General features: G+C 33.9%; 1 protein-coding gene across 4 annotated transcripts in view; it reads left to right on the top strand.

Annotated features, from left to right (window-relative positions):
- Positions 1-26,676, top strand: part of EPHA5 (EPH receptor A5) — a 341,103-nt gene that overhangs the window by 291,672 nt on the left and 22,755 nt on the right. For all 4 annotated transcript variants that reach the window (XM_047091371.1, XM_047091369.1, XM_047091370.1 and 1 more), the window contains 5 exons: positions 5,593-5,660; positions 7,212-7,337; positions 8,074-8,259; positions 23,060-23,121; positions 24,540-24,749. In XM_047091371.1, coding sequence (XP_046947327.1) covers positions 5,593-5,660; positions 7,212-7,337; positions 8,074-8,259; positions 23,060-23,121; positions 24,540-24,749 — 652 coding nt within the window. The remainder of the gene's footprint in view (positions 1-5,592; positions 5,661-7,211; positions 7,338-8,073; positions 8,260-23,059; positions 23,122-24,539; positions 24,750-26,676) is intronic.

Raw genomic sequence — 26,676 nt, 5'->3', positions numbered from 1 at the left:
GACAGAAAACAAAATTATGCCTTCTAATTCTAGACCCTCATTTAAAGTGCTCATAGAAGGCAGATGCGAGTCTTGCTTACTATATATATATATATATATATATATATATATATCCAATTCCATTTGAAGGCTTCCTATGTAAAATACAACTCTGAACTGTTCCAAAATCCCTTTTTATAATACTTGTAGAACCGCAGACGATAGGGGTTACTCAGTGGGCCTACTCTAATTGAGAAATTCAGTGGTCATACCCATGAAATAGTTTAAAAATTAAGAGATATTACTTACTTTCACATTAGAACAAAATTTACTGAAAACAGGGAGACAATCTTCACATGTCATACTTTATGAAATGTGTTTTTATATCAAAATTCTAAGTCAATTAAAATTCAACTCAATATTGAAAAGTCTGTAATTCGTCTTTGAGTTTTTTGAGGTATTTGAAATTGTACAAGTCTTCGTATTCTAATTCTAAAATGATTTGAAGAGTTCCTTCACGAAAAGTTTACAAATTCATAGGTACTATACTATTTTGGAATGTGTAATTTCCAAGGTATTCTTTTTTCTTTGTCTTTTAAAATGTAGAAATTACAAATGGTATGTAAGGCATAAAATAAGAAATAAGTTAGTGTCTCATACTGACTTTAATCACTTTAATCACAGAGTGGTTAGTATCTTGATAGAATGTGAGATGGGACCTCGCAAGCTAGGTCCTTGTTTTGTGTGGTATCATCATTCCATTCCCATATCCCAAGGAAAGTGTGATTTTCAACTGAGTACCTTGTCTCTCGAAAAGTATGTGTGAGAATTTTCAGTGAACAATAATGGATCACTTGCATTGTTTGTATAACTGAAATCTATCTTTAAGGAACTCAAAAATCACAGTACTCTAATACACCAATGTGAACTATATGAATGAGAGTCAAGATCCTGCCAGCAATACAGCCTAAATATCCAAAGTCGCATTTCACTACATTTTCAATTCACATTCTTATTGAAGAATGTTGTCCCAAAAAACAAAACCTAACCTATTTCCATTATTCATTAGATATATTAATAAACTCATGTTTATATGCCTGTTTATTTTATGAGGCTGAATTAGCTGAGCTTTTATTAAAACTACTTTTGTTCAGTTGGAGAGAATCCTGAAGTGAAAAAGTCAGACTATTTCCTCAAAATATGTAACTTATGCTTTTTAAGATTCCAGCAATAAAAGTCTTACACATTACATGGTGGTTGAGGTCACTATTATGTATGAATAAGAAAGTGTGCATATATGGAGAAATGCAGTTTTTAAAGAGATTTAAATTACAAGGAGATTTTATTTTCCATAAGCAAAACACACTGCCTCTGTGTATGCTACAATTTGTTGCCTTAAGAATATTTTTCCTTTAAAATATAGGTAAAGCATTTCTTAATCAATCTGGAAAATAGAGGAACAAGATCAGAGTTTCCGTTTCTGAGCTAAGGACTGCATATGCTCACTCTTCTAAAGAAATCAAACTGCAGAACTATTTCTTCTCCCATCATTGCACCCCTCCCCACCTAATTTAGAATTCAGTGGGGAAATAAAAGTGATTTTTCAGTGTTTATCTGTAGGCAAAAGTAATGGAAAACTCTGATTCTGTGGAAGCTATAGTTGAGCAAGGATTTATGATCTCCCTTGGCTCTTGCATTCACTCATCTTTCCTCATTGGCCATAGGGTGCCATTTAATAAATTACTGATTCTCTGCATTGCTTGGGACTCAGGAGGGCTTGATATTCATACCTCTAATTTATTATCAAATCCTTAATTTCCATCCAAGAACCAAATTACTCATTGGCACATACATACATACATACATAAAGATTATTGCTTACTCTTTCATATATTATGGAAATCTCAGATATCCAAATTTAGATGTCATGGTTGGGGCCAAATTTTTAAGATCAGAATTAACATCATCAAGGATGCATTACCCAAATTCTTAGGGTAAGTATGGGAGAAAATAGACTGATTTCTAAATGACCTATAAAGTCATTGTTGTATTTACCTATTAACTGTCTCGCTAGGACTTTTTAATAAACATTAATTAATGATTATGAATCACACCTACATTTAATATGATTTCTCATGCCCACCTCTACTACTAAACAATAAGATGATATTGTTCTCTAGGAGAAAATAAGTATAAATGACTAGAAGATGATTCCTCTAACTAGAAACACTAAAGATATTTTTAGTACAATGATATCAAAGCTCATTAAAATTGTGATATGGAACAAAATGAAGAAACGGTTTCTTTTCCACTCAGAAAAAAAAAAAAATCAGTTCCAGAAGGTAGGAGGCATAATTTATGTACAGAATGGCATATTTATTGACTGCTTGTCTGATGGGTTAAAATTATGCATCTGGAGCAGGTACAGACGATGATGCTGAATGAACAGGCATCCTGCAATGCTTTGTTAGTGAGGCTGAGCCGCTGCTTGGTGCCAGTATCTGCCAGCTGCACTTTTACTTGCTGTATCTTGTTGAGGCTTGTTTTAATGATGCTTTCGGGGGTTCCAGAACTTAATTTTATATGTTAATGTGACATGCAGCCGTATATGTTATAGAGCTCCAGAGATGCCCATAGTCAAAAATAACTCCTTTCTATTGCCCTCCTGACTCTCACCCTAGGTATTAAAATGTTAACCAGTCCTCACCAAGGTATTCCCAAATCCCTTTTTAGATGAGATCCAAGGTTTTATTTCCATTTTCATATGAGGAACCTGCATGCAATTTAAACATCCATGAGGCTTATTTAATGATAAAGACTATTTGACGATACAGGTTTGAAAGCTCTTTTCTTTTTTTTTTTTTCTTTTGAAGGTAGGAGAGTAGAAGGTAGACCAAATGTTTGTTTTCTAAAGTAAACTGAAACAACTCGTATACTTTTCAGGTCTCTTTAGAATTCTTCTAACAAAGTTTTTTTGTCAGTATTATTTAAATAACATAAATCTCGGGATGATTTTACACAATTTTATTTAGAACATTGATTTTCAAAAGTAACAGTAACTTCTCTCTAGAGACACATGAATTAAAGATTGAAAGAATAACACAGTATCTAGAAAAATTATGAACAATGCATTAAAATAAATTTCACACAAAATGTAATTTTAGTATGATTTTATGTATTTTTTTTTCTCTCCATTTCACTGCAGTAAGTTGATTCAAGATGTCTTAAGGACTCTTGGATGACTAATGCAGCTATCTAAGTGTTATGAGTAAAATTTGAAAAGCCACCAGATCCCCATTGTGTATTTTTCCTCACCTGAGAACAGCATGTCTATTAAGTTATTACTTCAAATTTCTTCAGATTTCACTAGCTGTATTTTATTAGTAAATTGCCAGTTCTTCAACATGATAAAACAAAAATAATTGTATTTTTCTTTCAAAAATTACACAAAGATGGGTTGTGTTATCTACTTTGTAAAATACATATGTAATTATGTACTAGGAAATGATATAGAATAAAATAGGTTTTATTTTTCCATCGAAATAGAGACATATTTAAGAAATAACGTGGAATATATAAACAAGGAAGAGTCCTTGTTTATATGTGTTGATTGAACACTTCATTTACATCACATAGTAGTTTTCAACCAACTTTGTAATGAAAATATTTTGTCAGTCTGCCATTTTGGCTGTATATTTTTTATGTAGAAATAAATGGAAATTTTGTTTTTAATAAATTCAATTTTGTTATGGAGCTTATGAAGAATAAATTCACTTCCTTAGAATTTCACTAAAAGTAATTTAAATATTTTCATTTTTGTCAGTTGTTTTAATGTTGTATGGTTAATCATGTACCACTCAATTTAGTATTCATCAGCATATTTCTTCTCCAAACACTTGTCATTGTGTAGACGCAATCAAAATATCATTCATTCATTCATGTATCCATTCATCAATGTGACAAATATTTTTGGTGCCAACTCTGAGACAGACACTGGGTCACTGCAGAAATTTATAGGTAAATGCTAGTTTCTGCCGTTCAAAAAACTGACAACGAGTAAGAGACCCAGAAAACATATTGAAATGATTATGTTGCATTGAAATGGGAATCACAATGTGAGAGGGGTACAGAAAGCTATTGGGTTCAGAAAGCTATTGGGAAATAGGGCATTATGTTGGGGTATCAGAAACAAAAGCATGAAGGAGGCAAAAATTGAACTAGACTTTGATAACTGAAAATTGTTACGAACAGCATCCTAGGTGTAGGAACCAGCATATGCACATTGTGGAAACATGGGGAAATATCTTGAAGACCTGAAGATAGTTTAGTATACTTGAAGATAACAGAGAAAGTGTAGGAAATATGCATGAGGGCTATATTTAGGAATCCACACCTTATTATTTTATGGAAGATTTTGCAGGAGACAGCTAACAACACAGAAAGGTACCTTATTTACAGTAATCTGGTTACAGCCATGTCTTGTAGAATTTAGGACAACAGTTACAGAATGCAGGGGCATCTGTTCAGAGGCACTTACTGCAATCCAAAAGAAAAATAACAAAGCCTTAATTGAAGAAGCAGTAGACCTAATGAAAAAGAAGAGATGAATTGTAAGACTTTTACATTATACAATGCTTGGGATTTGGCAACTAATTTGTTGTGAAGTACAGGAGAATATGGCTTTGTTCTTAAAGAGGCCAAGGCCTTGCCAATGTTAGTAACAGGAAAAGAAGGCAATGGATCAAGATTGAAAGTAAAGAGAAATATACTGATTTGTTTTTCAGACCTATTGAGTCTGTATGCCAGTGGAATACTCCTGCAAAATAAATCTATGAGGGACAAGAGTGTAACTTTCAAAAGAATTAAATCAGAATAGAGGTATTAATTAAATGGATGGAAATGAATGGATTGACGGTAGAAGAGAGAAGTAAGAAGCATCGCAAAATGAGTAGAGATTTCAGTCCATCATGAATAATTAAAAACTAAGATAAAGTCATGAGGTGACTCTCATTAGTGAACCTCCAAGCACGGATTTTTTTTTCACCAACAAGAGCAGGTTTAAAAGACTGGTAAATTAGTAAGTAGTTGAGTAAAACAGGAGAGAATAAAATTTGGGAAGTGGGGCTGAACTGAGAGAAGTTGCAGATTACGGTAAATTTGGTAGTGATCTAAGTGGACTGAGTGGAGAAGAGCAACTTTACTTCAAAACTCCAAAACAAGAGAAAAAAAAATGATAGAGTAAGATACTAATTCAATAGAAACTATTTTGGGCAATTCATTCTGTAAAAAGTCTTCTGAGGTGACAAAAAATTTAAGAATGAAAAAGAACAGAAACATGTCTGGTGTATGGTGTATGGTGAAGAGAAGGGTTTTGGGGGGGTGTTTGTTTTAAATGGGTCTGGATGGCTTCAGACTTCTCCGTGAAATCTGGGCAAGAGTGAGAGACGCTGGTTTGGGAAATATGACTCATCCAAAAGAAGGACTGGTGTTTTTACACGCTGCTGGTGTGAAAATCAGTCAGGGCTGCACTCATTTCAATTGCGTTTCATGCTTCTGGGCTTCACGTGATTCAACACTTGGAGATGTAGCTAATTGTAGCTTACTCTGTTCCAGGCGGTGTGGTTACAGCAAAGCAAAGCAAGATCCAGAAGAGGAAAAGATGCATTTTCATAATGGGCACAGTAAGCAAATTGTGAAAAATCAAAAGAAAACAAAATAGAAGAGATTTTATTGTTATTTTAGTTCATTTTCAGACAAGGAGATGTAATAACTGACCAAAATATTTTGTTTAAAACAATGTGTTATGTTACATTCCGTAAAGCATATGGGCTTGGGGGCACTGCTGGTTGACCCTAGACAACAGCTGGATGGTTTATTAGATTTTTTAAAGCATACCTTCATTATAATTACTTAAAAAAATTTCAATCAATATAAAAAGCTGTTATATTTCAAACCAAATTTCCAGGTCGATTCTAATTTCTTGCAACACAGTCAGTAGAAATCTATGGTTCAATAACACCATCAGATTAAATGAAGAAAATTTCTCAGTATTTTTTTTCTTCCTCTAGCATGATAGCAAGAATTTCCCTGAGCAGATCCGGTAGCAACAACCTTCATTCGATGATTTGAAAAAGACTATCCTTTTTAAAAACGCAGAAAATCAAGTTTTTATAACATGCATTATAAATTAGCCTAAATGAGTTCTAATTAATGGTATTTTAATATGTGCATTTTTAATAAATAGTACAGTGTTAGTTGATTTGTTAAGTAAATTACAAGAAGAATTTCTTGTGTTTTTGTCACTCTCCTGTGACTATAAAAATCAAAGCCATTAAAGCCATAATTCATGCTGCAAAATATTGAGTCTATTATCATAGTTCCCATCTTATTTAATGGTATTTATCCTCAAAAAAAAAAAGACCCTGTGAAATTGGTAGTCTTTAAATGTGATGAAACTGAAGCTCATAGAACATTAGAGTCTTGTATAAAATCACGCAGTAACAGAGGTATGAAAAGTTGAACTTTTCTTTTAGTTCTGTGTCAGTCTTACTGGACCAAAGCTCCAGAAAAATTATTTTAAATTATTTTTTGTGAAACCAAAAGTAACCATCTGTGATGGCATTTTATTTTTTTTAATTTTTTTAAAATATTTATTTGAGAGAGAGAGAGAGAGATAGAGAGAGAGAGAGAGAGTGTGAGCAGGGGAGGGGCAGAGAGTTAGGGAGACACAGAATCTGAAGCAGGCTCCAGGCTCCTAGCTGTCAGCACAGAGCCCGACGCAGGGCTTGAACCCACACACCGTGATATCATGACCTGAGCGGAAGTCAGACGCTCAACTGACTGAGCCACACAGGTGCCCCTCTGTGAAGGCATTTTAAGTGAGACAGAATAGCAAAGCAACAAATAACTCACTAACATTTCATTGCCAAGTTTAGCAAAAAAAATTATCTTAGTTTGCCTCAGGCACTGACTCTCTGAACATCAGTGATGTGCCTTTTCAAATATGTTGTCATATATGCATTCCTTGCACAGGCCAACAATCCAGATTTCTTAAAATTATGTAAGTGACATAGCTGTACAAATGACTCCTATAGCTCAGGAGAGGGGCTGTCCTTACAGCTTGGCCATTTCTAGGAGTTAGGAATTTAAGCCAGAGGTGCATGTTAATAATGTTTGTGATTCCATTCATTCATCACAAGCACTTATATTTCAATGCACACTTATGTTTCCAGTTAAACTGCCAGGAGTAAGAACTTATATTGATCCACACACCTATGAGGATCCCAATCAAGCTGTCCATGAATTTGCCAAGGAGATAGAAGCTTCATGCATCACCATTGAAAGAGTTATTGGAGCAGGTACAATAGTGTGTTTAACTTGGACTTTTAAGTTGTGTTTATATTATAGAATGTAATATGTCAATGTCCTGATCTAACAAAGAATGTTTTTAATCTTTTGTAATCGACTTGCTTTCAAAGTGGTAGGTAATTGATCATATTTTAATGCTTCCCTCTGTGGAGCTCATATTTAAACCAGCAAATGTTTGCTTTATTAAATAAATAAATAAATAAAGTAGCGAAAGTATGTATATTTTATACATATTTATATACATTATAAAGTGTATAGTGTTTTATCATCTACTGTTTCTTTCATTCCATATATAATCTGTAATGCCCAAAACTATTTACATAATTTAAGCACTCAGATACTCTATTTATGAGTCATCTCTTCCTTGAAATTATTCCCTTTTTGTCCTGCTATAAACTTTTCTCCTTTTCCCTTCTCAGTAATTAAGGCACTGCTAGTGTAGACACAGAAGGAAGATGCGAGTGATTTTCAATCAGTTGCATTTAATTTCTTTCTAATGTTTTCATTAAGGTTTTTTGTAGGTGAGATGAATGAAGCTAATAACTCCCAGAGTGTTTAATGATCACCTGTAGACGATTTTTCCCAAAGCACCACTTCTTAACCCTGATAACAAAGTTGGACTCCCATTTCAATTCTGTTTTGTCTCTACCTTAATAGGGCTTTAGTGTATTCATAGAGTAAGGATTTGAAATGAGTTTGTGGGTTTTTTTTCATCTTTATCACAAGGTGAATTTGGTGAAGTTTGTAGTGGACGGTTGAAACTTCCAGGAAAAAGGGAATTACCTGTGGCAATCAAAACCCTCAAAGTAGGCTATACAGAAAAGCAACGCCGAGATTTCCTGGGCGAAGCAAGTATCATGGGGCAGTTTGATCATCCTAACATCATCCACTTAGAAGGTGTTGTGACCAAAAGTAAGTACAGTAGCAAATTATGTGTGTGTGTGTGTGTGTGTGTGTGTGTGTGTGTTTGCATGTATTATGAACATCTGGGTTTCTTCTATTAGGTTATTATTAATTTCAGGATAAAAAGAAAAATAGCCACAGTAATGTTATTAACAATTTCATTGGCATTAATACTAATTGTCCTGTATTTTAGTAGAGTTTTGTCAAAGTCATTGATCATCAATGAACCTGAATTTCTATTTAGTTTTTCAAAACATATGTATTAACTCCTGTACTATGAATTCACTGCCAGAGAAAAATGTATCCAAATTAAAGGAGCCGTAAATGTATCAACATTGCTTTTTCTTCTGACTCTTCACTTTTTATCCTAATAAAATATTAACTTCAATGTTTTGATTGAGGCATTGAAGTTTAACATTTAATAGGATTACTATGACGATAGGTGGTTTAATAATTTTAGGGAAAGCAGCAGTCACCACAGACAACTGGAAAAGTTCCTTGAGATTAATTATTTTCTTAAAGAAAATCTAATTTGTACTCAAAAATGTCTAGAGTTTCACATCTCTTTTAAACGTGTATGTGTGTCATTAATGTGGTTATGTGGCGAGCTTCCCAGTATAAAGAGTTCCAGTAATTTTTCAGCCATCCAATAAAGTATTTTCGAGTGACTTAACTAAGGTCTTTATTTAAATTCATTTAGTCTTTGCTATGTCTATGTGCTCTCATTCCTTCCTTTGTCCCTCATACCCTACTTATCACTTTCTAAATCATCTAGGAATTTTATCAGGGAATATTCTTTAGACTTGCTTTCAATAATTTGTTCCCCTTCCCATTGCTGTTAATCAATTTTTAAATTATATGTGCCAAATATGCATAGCAGCAATATGTATTCAATAAATGCTGTGAATCTACTAAGTAATTTCATTTGATTGGGTATCGACTTCCGTCACTTATTGACATAAGTGGGTTGGATATCCACTTATTTAATTTTTAAATATGGAAAACAGAGCAGAAACAATATACAACTTTTTTGCAACGCAGACAAAAGAAACAACTCAAAATATTTACCTGGTAAATAATGAGTGAATTCCCAAATCATCATATATTCACAATAGGTCACAGATGAGAATGTAGAATCCCTTTTAAAGTCCTAAAACAGACCACAGTAACATTATTGTGTTGTTGATTATCTGAACTTTTGAATCAGCTTGTATTGCTAGGAGATTGTTTTTTTCCCGTGTCTCAAAAGAAATACACACTTCCAGTAAAAATTCTCACGGAGGAATGTAGTAGAAGAATAAAATGACCTGCAGACATGTGGGTTTCTTCAAAATTTAGATGTGTTTCTTCTTCCATTTGAGTACATGCCCATACGTTATTGTCCCTTTGACAGTAACCCAAAGAGGGTATTACTGGAGCAAGGGCATCCTTAATTCTTGTCAGAACAAATAGGTTCTTACAGAGAGATGAGAGGAGAGACAGGGACGAGAGAAAGACAGGTAGAGAACAAGGAAAAATATGGTTTTTTAGTAACTAAGACATTAAATATTTTACAAAACTTATACCCAGTGATGAATGAGCAGGAATATTTGAAATAAGAATACGGTGTGGAAAAAAAAATGGTCACCAGTACAATTAAATGAAATCTGAATTTGAACATGACCACATTTTATCTGAGGAAAAGGACTTTAAAAGGACATCAGTGATAGCATGTGGTGCCAGATACTATAGGTTCAAGAATTATAATAGTAAGTGATTATTATATTTTCCTATGAATTAATGATACTATCTAATATAAAATGTAGTTATTAATTATATTCATGATAATAATAGTAGGCAAATACTGAATACATGTCATGTCTTCATCTCATCCTTAATACGGCTGCCAAATTTAACTTCCTCAAATAAACTCTAACCATGACTTTTTATTACCCATGGTAAACGTGAAGCTCTTAGACAGCAAGTCTACCTTCTGGAATGAGTTCAGATAATGAATGTAATGTTTAGAACAGTGCCAGGTCGCTATTATTACTATGGAAGACAGTATTGCATAGTGGTCAAGAACAGGGACTATGGATCTAGCCATATATTATAATTTTGGTTCTGCCATAAACGATGTGACTTTGCACAAGTTAGTTAAACATTCAGAACCATAGTTTCCTCATCAATGATAAGAGATAAGAATAGCTCCTAGCGATGTAAAAGGGACATGAATTAATACAGATAAAGTTTCGGACAGGCATGGCAGGGTACTAACAGATATATAGGTATCACTTTCCCATTATATCTGTTCCTGTGCTCTGAACTCCTTCATATGTCATGTCTTTTAGTCCATTTTAACATGCTTGATATTTTGATCTGCCTACATTGCTTCTTCCTCTGAAATTTACACCGTTGTATTTACTACCTTTTCAGTTCCTTCAAAATTCTGTTCAAATCACATCACATCCATGAGACAATCCCTCACCACGTCACCATGAAGTAATCCCTCCTTCTTTTGAACACTGTGCCAATGTACAAATTTTTGCAAATGTCTATAATGATCCTTCCTATGTCCAAAATTCTTACTCACATCTTTCATTTAATTTTTTCCGTTTTGCATATATTTTTAACTCTTACCTAAAAAATGTCTGCTTGTCAAAGATAAAGACAATGTCCTATAAATTTATGTAAGCCTATTACACTTAATGCTAAACCAATCCATGGGCACCTTACTTAAACACTTTGAGCTTCAATATCGCCAAAAAAAGGGGGAAGTCATACCTAACTTGTAAGACTGTTGTACAGATTAAATTCAGATATATTTTTGTGTTAGGTATATATGTGAAAAAATCTGCAGGTAATTATAGTAGTTTATGTATGTATAGTGGTATGTTTATTTTAATCTAAGTTAATGCATTAGATACTAGTGGACAATACCCTAAAATAATTATAACTAATACTACCTACTTTTATAGACTCCTGATTTATTACAGAACTTGTTTAATGTGAATGGGTCCTGACTGAGACAAACTAAAATAACTAAATCTTTTATATTAAGTCAACTAAATTTGTCATATACTGGGATGTCTGGGTGGCTCAGTCGGTTAATCATCCAACTTTGGTTTAGGTCATGGTCTCATGGTTTATGAGTTCAAGTCCCACATCTGGCTCTCTGCTGTCAGCACACAGCCTGCTTCAGATCCTCTGTCCCCCTCTATCTCTGCCCCTTCCCTGCTCACACTTTCTGTCTTTCTCAAAACTAAATAAACATTTAAAAAATAAATTTGTCATGTACTTTATATGCACTTGAAACCTTTATTTGTGCTTATTTTCATTTTTCATTTTATTTATTTATTTCAAGAGAGAGAGAAGGAGAGAGCAGGAGAGGGACAGAGAATCCAAGCAGGCTCCACATTGTCAGCACAGAGGCCGACATGGGGCTCGATCCCACAAACCATGAGATCATAACCTGAGCCAACATCAAGACTGGGTCGTTTAACTGACTGAGCCACCCAGGTGCCCCGAAAACCTTGTTTTAAAAGCAAGTGTCGTTATCAACAAATGATCCTACCTAAATTTTGTACATTTTGATCTTAAAAACAGTACTGTGGTTGGGAATACAGATTTGAAATTTCTAGTCTCCTAATTGAATGTTCTGTTTGATGTTGCTACCCTGAAACTACACATACGCATGAAGCAAAAGGAAAATATTTAAAATAATTCTGTCTTATATTCTATGTGAACTCAGACTGCATTCCCCTTAATAAATGTACCTCTTGATGTTCAACTGAGGAAGTCTTCAACTTGTTTTTAATTTACCATGTTGCAACTCACTTTATTTGTGTCCTTAATTTCATGCTCTCTGATCTGATGCTAATTTATTCAACAATTATTCTCAACCTGCAGCACACAGATAATGAGACATAAGTGCAACTGAATCGTGTTATTTTTCTGATTGAAGCTGAGGGAGGGAGTCTGAAGTAGCACTTCTATGGATGATGTCATCACGAACCTTCATCTTTCTGGTATCACTGCCCTATGTGCCAGAAACATGGGCCTGAATTCAAATTCCTTCTCTGATGTGTTGTTAAATAGGGCATATCATAAATAGTTATATATTCTAGAGAGATTTCATGAGAAATGATGTAAAAAACCCACAGGCCCTGCCTTAATTGACTTATTCACAGTGCAGTATGCTTTCATGTAATATATACAGGGCCAACTTTTACTATTTAAAGAGATTAAAAAATAAAATAAAAATATCAAATTTTCCCATCACAGCATCTTTAGTTCTTTAAGACTTATTTTTCCATACTCCTGGAAATTATTATCGAAGTTGACCAAAGGAATGTTTCTTTTGAATCTTAAAGTGATTCATAGTTATATTTCTTAATCCAGGATCAAGTACAAACAAGTTTAGTTCTTCTGTAAAATTAATCAATTTAAACAAAATATTAAAGGAACTTTAGAGAAATCTCTCCCTGTGTCTTTTTATTTCTACGTCTGAGTAGATGGCACCTTCAATGACAATTAATTATTTACATTGTCAGACAATTCTTGACTTATTTTATAAATTTGTAATTACTTTCAACTATAGTATTTCATTCTATCTTATAAAGTCACTTCGATTTTATTATATATTATACATTATCCTGAGCTATTTCAAGCAATCTTCAAGCAAGTCTTCCTATTTTTGTATTTTCTCACATTAGCCCCTCCATACATACTATCCCAAGGTAGATTTTACTTAATCACTGCTTTCCTCTGATGCTTAATCGCCAAACAAGCAAATAAACGAAGCAAAAAACATATACCTTGTTGCTTAGCCTGGTATAATTTTGGCCATGACTCACATTCCACTATTTCCTTTCCAGAAAAACTCTACCTAGTTCTTGTTCTGTCCCTTTGAAACACTTCATTCAGCCCTAGAATGTCTTCTCCACTTTCTTCAGCTCTACTTGACCTTCAAGATTAATTCAAATGTGGCTTTCTCCATTAGATCGGTGTCATTTATCTTCATTTTCCTTTCTATCCTCAGTGTCTGCCTTGCATACAGTAATCACTAAATAGTGTTGAATAGCTCAGTAAAGGAAAACTTCCCAGTTGTACAAATAGCTCAGTAAAGGAAAGCTTCCTGGTCCTACATTAGAATTTAAGCCTCTGAATGCAGAAGTTTTGTTATCTTGCTCACCTGGTGTTCCTAGATCAGTGCTGAGAATGTGTAGCATTTCATATATTTGTTGAATGAATAAATTCTCAGCCAGAGACAATCATATACACTCTAGTTGCATTGCTCTGCACTTTGTCTTGCTATGCATGATATCATAATTATCTCTCTACATGCTTTATCGTCCGTACTACAAAATGAGCTTCTTGAAACTGATACATGTTTATACCCCCCCCGTCTCTATCACAGGGCTAGACATGAATGATATTAAATGAGTAGATGACTTAATGCAGTTTTTTAAACAGTTAAAACTAGCTAGAGTGATATATAGTTTGTATTTTATTGTTAAAACTTTATTCTTTAAAACCACAATTGTTTAGAAAAAAATTAAAATTCATATGAAGGAAATTGCTTAAGAATCTTTTCACAAGATCTTGCATATTACTACTACTAATCATTAACATTACTTTAAAAATTTACTGAGCTTAATTCTCCTTCTATATTATCTCTAATATGCAAAATAATGTATTTTTTTAGACAAAAGTATTTGTTCTTATTTTACAGATAGGAAAAATTAACTTTAAAGAGATTAAATACCTTACCCAGTATCATAAAACTAGTATATGATAATGCCACATTTTAAAAGAGTTTTACATAATTTCCAAACCCAAGCTCTTAAATAGTGCACATTACCAATCTCATATTTTATCATTCAGTATACACTTGACAAACATTTATTTATTCAAAGATATTAATTGGTCACATAATACATGTCTATCAATATTGATCAGCATGATACAGCAGAGATAAAGACACTGAGTTCCTGCCTTTATAAAATTTATTTTGGGTGGGGGAGACAGAAATTAAGTTAATAAATACATTCATGATACATTTAATGAGAAAATAAAGCTAGGTGAAGAAATTAGGGATTGCTTCTACTGAGGGTTAGTGATTTCTATTTTATTTAGTGAAAGCCCTCTCTGATAAGGCTTGAATGAAGTGAAGGTGTGGGCTTACAGATATCTAGGAACAGAATGTTATAGAAATAAGGACCCACAAGTCTCAAATGGATCTTTCATGGGATACTCAAAAATATCAAGGGCATTTTTGCTTCAGTGGAATGAAGGAGAGGAGTCTGGAGGAAGCTAATCTGAAGGTAGAGCAGGAGGATAGATAGTGCACACCCTCTTTGGTCCCTATGAAGACCATCTCTTAATCTGATCTTTGCAGCCTTTAGAACCAAGATGTGATGGAGTCTATTATCAATGTTAACAGGATCAGTCAGGCTTCTGTATTAAGTGTAGATGGTAGGAGCCAATGTCCAAGCAGAGAGACCATGGGAAAGCTGCTGACATTATTCAGACCTCCTTATGGATTAGATCAGGGTACTGATCTAGCAAGATGGAGAGTAGTAGTTGCATTCTTAGATATTTTGAAGACAATTACAGTAAGACTTCTTGTGATTCAGATATGGAGTGTGAGAAAAAGAGAGGAGTCAACAATAATCATAAATTATTTGTCATTAGTTCCTCAAAGAGAGGAATTGGCATTTACAGGAAAAAGTCTGGGAGGAGCAAGGCTGTGGTTGGTAATCAGTAGCTTAGTTTCGAACCACTTATATTTGACAAGGATCCAATGACTGATGTTCTGTCTGAAGATGGACTTAAAAATGAAAATTTTTGAAGTATGAGTATGCTTGAATTTTGCATCATCCATTTCATGAAATGAAACAAATTCTATGAACCAGTGACAAACCATGATGGAAATATATTTACAGCTGAAATAGACATAAAAGCCAGCTCATTAATTCAGTACCTGTTTTTATTTGTTAGGACATAAAAAGAGGTTGAAAAAATATATGAAAAATAATTATTAGATATTTACAAGTGCTCTTCCTGGTATTTAAATCCTGCTCATCTGAAAAAAATTTATAGAATATAGAAATAAAAGCTAATAAATTACTATTTATTAATAATTACTATAAATTGTTATTACTATAAATAACTGTTTATTAGTAAATTAAACACTGTATTTTTAAAGTATTTTCATTAATAAAACAAAGCTGTCAGATTTCTTAATCCTTGGATTCCCACCTCCTCTGAAAAGTCCATATTTTCTGAAACCAAAAGTAATTATCTACCTTCACTAATGTCAGAACAATTCCAATTCATTTTTAATTTTAGAAATGAGCATCTGATGAAAAAGTTTCTATCAGTGTAAACAATCTGAAATAAAAGAGGATATTATGGAAAGTTTGGAATTTTTATTTATAGAAACATTTGGTATTTTCATCATCCCATCTCAGGTAATGTATGTAGACTTTTGATTTTATCATCTTTCACCAAATTAAAATTATATAGTGTTATAAATTATTTTTCCCTAAAGTGTTAACCAACAACTAAGGACCATAATGGAATTAAAATATGAGAGCCCCTTTTTTTAAATTTTACTAATTTATTTTGAGAGAGACAGAGAGAGCTCAAATGGAAGAGGGGCAGAGAGAGAGGGAGAATTCCAAGCAGGCTCCATGAGCGCAGTCAGTACAGAGAGCCTGATGGAAGGCTCGAACTCACAAAAACGTGAGATCATGTCCTGTACTGAAATCAAGAGTCCTACCACTTAACTGACTGAGCCACCCAGGTGCCCCTATGAATACCCTACTAATTGCCCCATACTTTATATTCCCTTCCTTACCCCCTTAATAAGCATTATCTATTCCTACCCTAAGCTCCAGATTCTATTTTCTCATTGACCATTAACCATTAATAATTGAATCATGATATCTGAGTTATCTCAAGTTTCTCTTGGGGTCAAAATAAAAGTAATTTCAAACAGCTGCAAGTGTTCATACTAATTGGAATATAACCCAAATAGAATGACAGAGGGGAAATAAAAATGTAGATATGTAAGTACAGGCTTACTTTTCATTATTTATAAGTCTTGTAAAATATCTATAAGACAAACCCAGTGACAGTTGTTCTCCAGTGAATTATGATGCTTCTAAATCAAATGCTCTTGTGTGGAGCCCTAAGTGGTATCAAGTGTGTACTGGTGAGCTAACGGTTTTAGAAAAAACATGTAGTACCAAAGTAAATAAAATAATAAGCCCAGATTTAGCTGCAACTTTTGTGATGCAGCTTGGTTCACTGTTTCTCAAAATTATGTGCATCTGAGGATATCGCTAAAATGTAGAATTTGAAGTATTGGTGGGAATGCAAACTGGTGCGGCCAGTCTGGATCCAGTATGGAGGTTTCTCAAGAAATTAAAAAGATCCAGCAATTGCCCTACTAGGTATTTATCCAAAGGATACAAAAATGCTGATTTGAAGGGACGCATGTACCCCAATGTTTATAGCGGCACTATCAGCTATAGCCAAATTATGGAAAGAGCCCAAATGTCCATTGACAGATGAAGAGATAAAGAAGATGGAATACTACTCGTTGATCAAAAAGAATGAAATCTTGCCATTTGCAACAATGTGAGTGGAATTAGAATGTATTATGCTAAGCGAAATAAGTCAGAGAAAGACAAATATCATATGCTTCAACTCATATGTGGAATTTAAGAAACACAACAGATGAACATAGGAGAAAGGAAGGAAAAAGAAGATAAAAACAGAGAGGGAGGTAAACCATAAGAGACTCTTAAATACAGAGAATAAAGTGAAGGTTTCTGGAAAAAGGGGCATGGAAGGATGGGCTAACTGAATGATGGGCATTAAGGAGGGGTACTTCTTGGAATGAGCACTGGGTGTTATATATAACTGATGAATCACTGGGCTCTATTCCCAAAACTAATACTACACTCAATGCTAACTAACTTGAATTTAAATACATTTTTTAATGAAAAAAAATACAGAATTTGCTTCAGTAGATCAGGTTGATCACTAAGATTATACATTTCCAACAAGCTCCCAGATGATAGCTGTGCCTATTGTTGGGGTAATGCTCTGAAAAGCAAGGACAAGATTAATGATACCCCAAAGTTTGTTCCAGCTAACTTTAAGATATCTTATGGAAAAAGATTACATCATCAGGGATGGCATATTCTCTCCTCTCTTGGATTTGTGGTAGACAGTAACACCAAAAAATCACAGGGTAAGGAAACAAACTCAATTTTTTTTTATGTATCAATCTTAAATTTTCAAGTGGGAGTACAATATTGTTATTCATAACAAAAATGTTGCACAACTGATCTTCTGAACTTTTTTGTCTTATAATACTGAACCTTTATACGTGTTGAAGAGTAGCTTTTCCTTTCTTCCTTCCCCAGGTGTTAGCAATAATCTTTCCACTTTTTGTTTCTATGGGTTTACTCCTTTAGATACCTCATATAAATAGAATCCGAGAGGGGCGCCTGGGTGGCTCAGTCGGTTAAGCGCCCGACTTCGGCTCAAGTCATGATCTCTCGGTCCATGAGTTCGAGCCCCGGGTCGGGCTCTGTGCTGACTGCTCAGAGCCTGGAGCCTGTTTCAGATTCTGTGTCTCCCTCTCTCTCTGACCCTCCCCCATTCATACTCTGTCTCTCTCTGTCTCAAAAATAAATAAATGTTAAAAAAAATAACTAAATAGAATCCAAGACCATTTATTTCACCATATAACACTTCAGACCACTCAGAACGTATATAAGTAATAGTCATATGTAAGGATATATTATTTACTGAGAGAAGCTAAATTCCTACCAGATCTGTCATTAGTAGTTGGATAGTTTATCATGCCATAGTCATGATTACCAAGCTTATATTAACACAAAAGAGTAAATAGTTGTGAGATTATAAAATAAGATTTAAAATAAGTATTTTGAAATCATAGGCATCATAGTACGGAGGAAAGTAGAATAGCTTTTATAGTCAAATGGACATAATGCGATTCCCAACTTTGGTTCTTATATATTTGTACTCGTCAACCCAAGTTATGTATTCAATCTGTTTTTTAAATCTCACTCTTCTTTTTCTGAAAAAGTCTTTTGTAATATCACTATTATGGAATTTAATAAAATTAAAAATAACACTGTGCCCTGTAAAAAGTGAGAATTCAATAAATACATAAATTGTAGCTCTTTTTATGATTATCAATACTGAATGATTAAAATAGAAGATTGGTGAATTCCACAAATAATGTGTTTCTATTACTACTTAGACTCTGGGTTAGGTCTTTGATAAATAATATAAAGTAGTATAAAAACTCTACTCTGATTAGAATCATGTTTTGACATGCTTTATGAGCTCTTTTTATATAGATTTTTGATAATATGCTTTCAAAATTATTGGCAAATCTACTCTTTGTACTTCGAGCTGGATAATGGAAAATGATTTATACAGTTTTATTGAATTTACAAGGGTTAGAGTAAGCCACATTAATTATTGCTATGTCATTCTTGCAGGCTAGCAGGAACTGAGACAAAACATAAACCAAACTAAATATAATTAGCATTAAAATGACTCAAGCATGAAAAATAATCGAATGGGTCCTGAAGTGTCTTATTCTTGTCAACAAAAGAAGATCATGCTTGTTTGCAAACATTCATTTTAATTGCTTTTCTCCCATTTTCTAAAATGTGAGAAGGATTTTAGTTTCCTATCATATTTCTCAAATAACATTTTTGTTATTGACATTACAACCTACACTGTCATAAATAATTAATCTGACTTTTGGAACTAGGTGATGAGATCTAGGAAATCTTATAGAACAAATGCCAGGTGCCCATTTCCCCAAAATGTAATCATTTATTTTTTTCTTTCCAAATGTATATTTTTCAATGTCAATAGTCTTCTGATCAGTTCATTCTTTTTAGAGTATACATTTTTTCTTCTAAGCTTAGTGAATTTGGATTGAATTTAAGGAACAAATTTAGCCAAGAAAAAGATGTTTTTAGAAGGGGATTCTATCCAATTTCTACTCAGTAGACCTTGGGTGAGCAGTACTAAATATTTACCACTAACCCATAATGGTAAAAAGAGAGTCCAACAAACGAGAGGGTAGATACAATGAAGAAATTCTAGAAAAAGAGAGTAGAAAGAAACTGAAAGTTTTATAAGTCAGAATATAGGGAAGATGCTGCAATTATAAAGGTCTTGGGGGTAGAGTAGATAATGATAGACAAGAATCAGGGTTTCAGTCTGATGGACAAGACATCTACTTACATGGTATGAGCTGAGAGGTGCCAATGAGGAAAAGCTAAGACTATATTCTCTGGATATCTTCTAGAAATCAGTTCTTCCAATTCCAATTATACTATGACAGTTTCCTCATTGGGTTTCTGTAAGTGAGAGTCAAAGTCAAAATAAAAGAGCTAACCCGATTGATTCCAGAAAATGGAGGCCTCCTTCTAGTTGGATCAGGGCTGATGTTGAGCAAGTACACACTCTTTGGCTCTATTAGCTGTAAATTTATTGAAATATTTCTATAGTGTTTGATAAAAAGCTGGTGCAGAGTTACTCATGTGTCCCCTTTATAGACCTACTCAGCTTCATCCCTGGTGACTTCTGAATCCCTGAAATCAGGCAAATGAAGGGATGATGGTCTGGTATAGCAGGACATTCTAGGATATTCCAGCATTGTGGCTGGTGTAACTCCTGACACATAGGTACCTGTGCCAAAGCAGTTATCACATATTTTGGCCATTACCCCTGGGGAAGTATATTAGTTGTGAAGTTTGGGGAAAAAAAAAAGGGTGGGGGGAGGGAGCTTCGACATTAAAGAAAGGCTAAAATGGGCTCTGAGATGTGAGAATGTGACTAAAAAGGTCCAGAGCAGAATTATGTTTATTTTAAAAGTTGAATTAAAATAGGTGTGGCAATATAATTAAAATAAAGTTAAACTGGAAACACTTCTCTATTCATGAGCTTAGATTACAATTAAAAACTAATTAAAAAAAACATAATCTTTTCTTCTCTTGTGCTGTCACAGGCACTTGCAAATACATTATGAGTTTATGTATTTATTTATTTTACTAAGATATTGTATGCCCAGTCAGGTTTTAAGAAACTTGTTTCCCAACTCATCTCCTATCACTTCCTAATTGACAAGGCAAAAATCCAGGGCTTTAGCCATATTTGAGCTTGATGGGTTCTTTCATGACAAGATGTCTTGGCACATGTTGCCTCTTCTTCCTGGAATATGTTACCTTTGATTACAGGCGTGTCCCCTTCAGTCTTCAAAGTTCAGATCAAATGATGACTCTCCCTCTCTAGTGTTTGTTCTCTGCATATGTGATGTTTCACCAAACGTAGGCATCTACACACGTATGCCAAAGGAGTTATTTTAGACAAAATTTTTAAATACTTTTCTGAACATTAAAGAGGAAGGGAGAAATGTGTCTAGATTTGTAATATACTCATCACATTCAATTAAAAGAATATTGCTTCTGAAGTATTTTTTTTAAAGATAATTATCTGAGTAAGAAATTAGTACTACCTTATTATTCTAAATAGTAACTTTTAAGTGATCTTGACATGAAAAAATCCTTTTTCTTCCTACTTATTTCTTTGTCATATGTAATTGTCTAACTTTCTATAGCTTTATTTGCACTTCTAGATAATGTTGTATGAATAAATATGTAATATATAATTCTATGGGTTGAATTAATCACTTCTTCAGTAAAATACAGATGTTTTTCTGGAGAATGCTATTATGTTAATTATAATGCATTTTATGATTATTTTTTTTAATATATGAAATTTATTGTCAAATTGGTTTCCATACAACACCCAGTGCTCATCCCAACATGTTCTGATTGTTTAAGTGTTTCTCTTCATAATACAAAAAGTTAATTAATAGACATCTAAGATAGCAATTTTTCTGACATAAGGTATCCTTTTACTTAACTCAAAATATTTTAAACACAAATATTTTAACACAAATTTAAGAAATAATTTAACACAAAATTTAACACAAATGTAACAAATAATTTAAACAAAAAATATTTTAACACAAATTTTATGTAACATGCTTTTATTAAATTAGTAAAGGGGCATGTTTTAAAATATAGTGAGGTCAATGTGGAGTGATAAAACTAACAATCATGTTTTAGATATTTTCTCATATAATAAGGATTTTTGATCTTATATTTTTTTAAATGTTTATTTATTTTTGAGAGAGAGAGAGAGAGAGCAGGGGAGGGGCAGAGAGAGAGGGTACAGAATCTGAAGCAGGCTCCAGGCTCTGAGCTGTCAGCACAGAGCCCGACTGACTCATGCTCGAACTCATGGACCATGAGATCATGACCTGAGCTGAAGTCAGACGCTTAACCTACTGAGCCATCCAGGCACCCCGATCTTGTATTTTTTTAAGTTTATCTGTTTATTTTGAGTAAGAGATCATGAGTAGGGGATGAGCAAAAAGAGAGGGAGAGACAGAATCTGAAGCAGACTCCACACTATCAGCACAGAACCCAGTGAGGGACTCCAATTCAGGAATCATGAGGTCATGACGAGCTGAGATCAAGAATTGGTGCTTAACTGACTGAGCCACCCAGGTGCCCCTCATCATGTATTTTTCATCTTGTATCACAGATACATTATATACAAAGTGCCATAATTTTATGGAAGATAAAATATGATCTATTCTCTTAGTCAACCTATATCCAGCAAGAAATTTAAACCATAGATACATAGTTAAAGTTTATAAAATAACAAAACATCAAATTCTAACTGGCCAGCACTATTCAAAGTGACTGGCATAACCATATGACTTGCTGGATACTTACCACAACTCTGTGAAGTAGGTGACATTAATACACTTATTTTACAGATGAGAAAACTGAGGCACAAAGATAATAAATGATTTGCTCAAGATTGCATCATAAGTGATTGATCTGGCATTCAAAGCCATGCAGCATGATTTCAGAGTCTGTCCAGCTGACCTCTAGGTTGCATTTCTATATCAGACATGAAAGGGGAGGAAACAGTGATTGCTAGAGAAGTTTCCAGATAGCAAGAGAAATTAGAACAGTTTTTCTTTAATTTTTAATATTTATTTAAATTAAAGTTAGTTGACATGTAATGTAATAATGATTTCAAGAGTAGAATTTAGTGATTCATCACTTACATATAACACCCAGTGCTCATCTCAACAAGTGCCCTCCTTAATGCCCATCACCCATTTAGCCCATTCCCGCACCCAACGGCCATAGAACAGAGTTTTGAGGAATGAAAAAAATTGGGCTGATAGAGAGTGTGTGTGACAGAGAGGAAAAAGGATGTATCCATGAGGAAAGGGGTTATAAGAACATAGAAATAAAGTTAGGAAAATACAGCCTATATTCAAGGGGTGGCATGCAGGACAGTTAGATAGACAGGAATTTTTATTCAGAATTGTGGGAAAGATAAATATGTTCACAGTTCTTTGCTGGATGTTATTTGGCATATTATATCATTACCTGTATTAAACTAAAATGCAGGCTTAAACTATTTTTGACAAACTGATTTTAATATTGAAAATTGTGTATTTTTATATCTTAAATGTCAATCTATTATTATTCTTGTGATACTTTCTCATTACACTAAGATATCATCATGTCATGAATTTACTTGCTACTCAAAGAGGACATTTTTTAAAAGAATATATATAATTTGGAAGAAGTAATAACTTATGGCAAACATTTCCTAGATAAGAATGCCAAATCAAAACATTATAGTTCATACCATGTTTTCTTTTCAGGCAAACCCGTGATGATAGTGACAGAGTACATGGAAAATGGCTCTTTAGATACATTTTTAAAGGTAGGTTTGAGACCAACTTAATTATTCAAAGTGTTATTTGCATATTGGCTATGATGTTGAAGTTGAAATTAAGTCACTGTAAAGCAGAATTTTGAAATAGAAATTTCAGGGGTCAGAATGTTTATACTCCAAAAATAAACTTTGGTCTGAAAATTGTCCTTTTCAGAAATGTACACAAATCCAAACCATATGTCCCCATAGTTTTCTTTAAATATATGTTAATTTGCCCCCCCAAAAATGAAAGGGGAGAAAAAGGAAGAAAACAAAGAAAAAGACAGAAGGAAAGAAAAAGAAAAAAAAGAAGCTTTTTTACAAATAGTAAGTTTTTCAGAGTATATAATGTCAGGCAGAGCAAGGAAAAAAAAGTGTAAAAGGTCTATGCAACTTTTCTGTATTAATGAAGGGACCCAATAGACTTCTAACCCATCTGAGGGTCAGCCACCACTTTTACCAGTGGAATGATTACATGATAATAGATGGTATCACTAATGTTGTCAGATCTTCTGGGTCCCAGGAAAAATATTGTTTTGTTTTTATGTGCAAGTGTCCAAATTTTAATTGTTGGCAACTCATTATATTACTAAGTAGCTTGTGCTGGACAATGTAACATGTTTGCAGGCCTGATTAAACCTGTAGGCTGGCAGGTATTCACATTTAGTGTAGCAACTATTACTACTGATTAGGCGAGGTGATGGGACAATGACTTTCTTGAGGATTATTCCAAGGACCGGTGCATTGAAGAGGACAGCTGTCTACTGATAAGGCAAAGTTTTCTTCTAATCTCCAGACTCTACCAGATTCTGCTGTCAAATTTCTTATACGTATCTTCAAGTTCTCTAGTCTCTTAAGATTATATCATTCCTTTATTTCAAATTAATCATTAGTTGGGCCTTATTCCATGTACCTGCAGTAAATTCAGTGCCTTGGACAAAGACAGCAAGCTTCTAAGAAATGCTAACGTTGTCTGGTCATTGCTCAGTGATCTTTCTCCCATCTGTTGTTAAAGAAACTCCTTTGTCTCCTCCAGCCACTTCTTTTTTACTCCAATATGCCTATCCAGCTAACTTATTTTAAAGCACCTCAAAAATGTGCCATGTTCATCTAAGGCAGGTGCTAAGTTGCAGTGATGAACATTCTCCTCTGATTACTGAGAGTAAAGGAATTACAATGCAGAAAAGGGCAACTAAATGAGATTTTTGACAAGAGCTTTCAAAGTCTTGATCTGCTTTGACTAAGCAGAGGACTGGTAAATGTTACAAAATTAACAAAATATTTCATAACTTTTTCCATTCTCCTTCAGCTAAGAATGGCATATGAATTTGGTGATACTATTAATTTGGCGCTTGAAGGAAGATCCTTTCAAATTTTCCCCCAGTAATTATTGCCGCAGGACTAATATTTCTACATCGTTTCTACAGAAAAACGATGGGCAATTCACTGTGATTCAGCTTGTTGGCATGCTGAGAGGCATCGCTGCGGGAATGAAGTACCTTTCCGACATGGGCTACGTGCATAGAGACCTTGCTGCCAGAAACATCTTAATCAACAGTAACCTTGTGTGCAAAGTGTCTGACTTTGGACTTTCCAGGGTGCTGGAAGACGATCCCGAGGCAGCCTATACCACCAGGGTAAGATCTAACAGAATGCATTTCTGAAACACTAGACTAGACATGTTTAATTTTTAAAGGTGTTTAAAGGAAATAGTAAAAAGAACATTCCTCTCCCATAGGAAGACAGAGAGAAAAAGGGATGGTGGGAGGGGGAGATAAAAAAATGTAATCATTCTACAGGTTGGATAGCAGCAAATTTGTATATTAAACTCAAATAAGTAAAGTATTCACCGTATGGGTCACAAGATTTCATTTTTTTTCCCTTACAGATACTGAAAACAAAAACTTTGAGGTCAGAGTGAATACAACGCTTCGAAAATTGTACATACAGAGTTTTAAATGTAAAAGAGAAAGTTAGAGAATTTCCTAACTAAAACAAATAAATATTATATATGTATATATGAATATATAAACATGTATAACATTGGGAAGCTTAAACTCTCTGCACCACAGTGTCCTCATTTGTAAAACAAATACAGAAATGAAATATCTAAGCCTATCTTTTAAGGACTCACATGGTAGGGAATAAAATAACTATTTCTTCAAAAAGTTTTGATTCACTGGAAGTATTTTAATGCCTAATTACTTTCCTGACATGCTATATTAACTGCTAAGCCCACATTTATGGAAAGTTGGCCACTAACTCATATTGTCATAATTAGCATAAATCAACACCCTTTTCCAGCAAAGTAATTGCTTCCCGAATCTATATGGTATATATCTGACAATTCTTTCTGTGGAAAACTGTGGGTATTGGTGTAAGAGAATTTTTGGAGCATTCTATGTATTGCACCTTTTGAGTTTGAATCCCTTATCATAAACTGTGTTTAATTCTAAATCTTTCAATGTCAAGAAAACATGAAGTTAAATCTCCTCAATGTTCCAACTCCTTGTGAAGCTAAAAATTTATCATTGTATCTTTTTCACTATAAGATTTGGTTAACTGTTGTGTCAATACAGAAGGACACTTTTGGCATCTCACATTTTTAAAAAAAATTTTTTAATGTTTATTTATTTTTGAGAGAGAGACAGACTGCAAGAGCGGGGAGGGGCAGAGAAAGAGGGAGCCACAGAATCTGAAGCAGGCTCCAGGCTCTGAGTTGTGAGCACAGCTCAAGCTCACAAACTGTGAGATCATGACCTGAGCCAAGTTCAGATACTTAACCGACTGAGCCATCCAGGCACCCCAGTCATCTCACATTCTTAAGACAGATATGTTACACATTGCTTATTTAATTCAATTATTTAAAATTACTTCTACTCGCAGTCTAACGATAAACTCTTTTCATAGATTATAAGGCTTTTTTTTTTTCAGCTGTTGCTTTGTGATTCATGGATATTTAGGGACTGTACTATACTGAAGTCCAAGAGTAACTTATCTAAGCAAACAAAGCCTTTTAATGGTTAGCTTAATAAATCAATAAATTAATTGATGGGATATCCCTCCTCTTCTAAAGCTAATTGTCATTTTCATTATTTGCATTAAGTGAAACCTCAATTAAGAATTCCACTGGGATTACTGTTACACTTAATAAACTTGGCCTAAGCAAGAAGGAGTTTATAGACAAATCCATTCCCAGTATGATTGGTTGATGTCTTAGTTAAATGCATAAAACAGATTTGTCAAGGTGTATGTTAATGTATCATGCTGGGGGCCGGGGTGGGGGGGAAGCGAGGAGAGGGGAGGCAGAGATCCCAAGACCTTCAAGACTTACTCCTTTGAAATGGGTCATAACAGCAGTTTATGGAAAATCCGTATATTGAGAGATGAGAAGATAAGGGAACTTCAGATAATAGCGATGTCAAATATGATGGTCAGAGGACTGGGAGAAAAGTTCTAGGCTGAAGTTTAAAGTAATTGACAATCTACAATTTTAAGAGGAATAGTATAGTTAGTTATAGAATATAACTATAATTCTGTAATTATATGGTTATAGAATATCAC

This window comes from Lynx rufus, unplaced genomic scaffold (genome assembly GCF_022079265.1).
Source record: "Lynx rufus isolate CCGP_SWC_20201006 ecotype Redwood Valley unplaced genomic scaffold, mLynRuf1.p SCAF_3, whole genome shotgun sequence".
NCBI lineage: Eukaryota > Metazoa > Chordata > Mammalia > Carnivora > Felidae > Lynx > Lynx rufus.
This window is presented reverse-complemented; position numbering and strand designations above follow the sequence as displayed.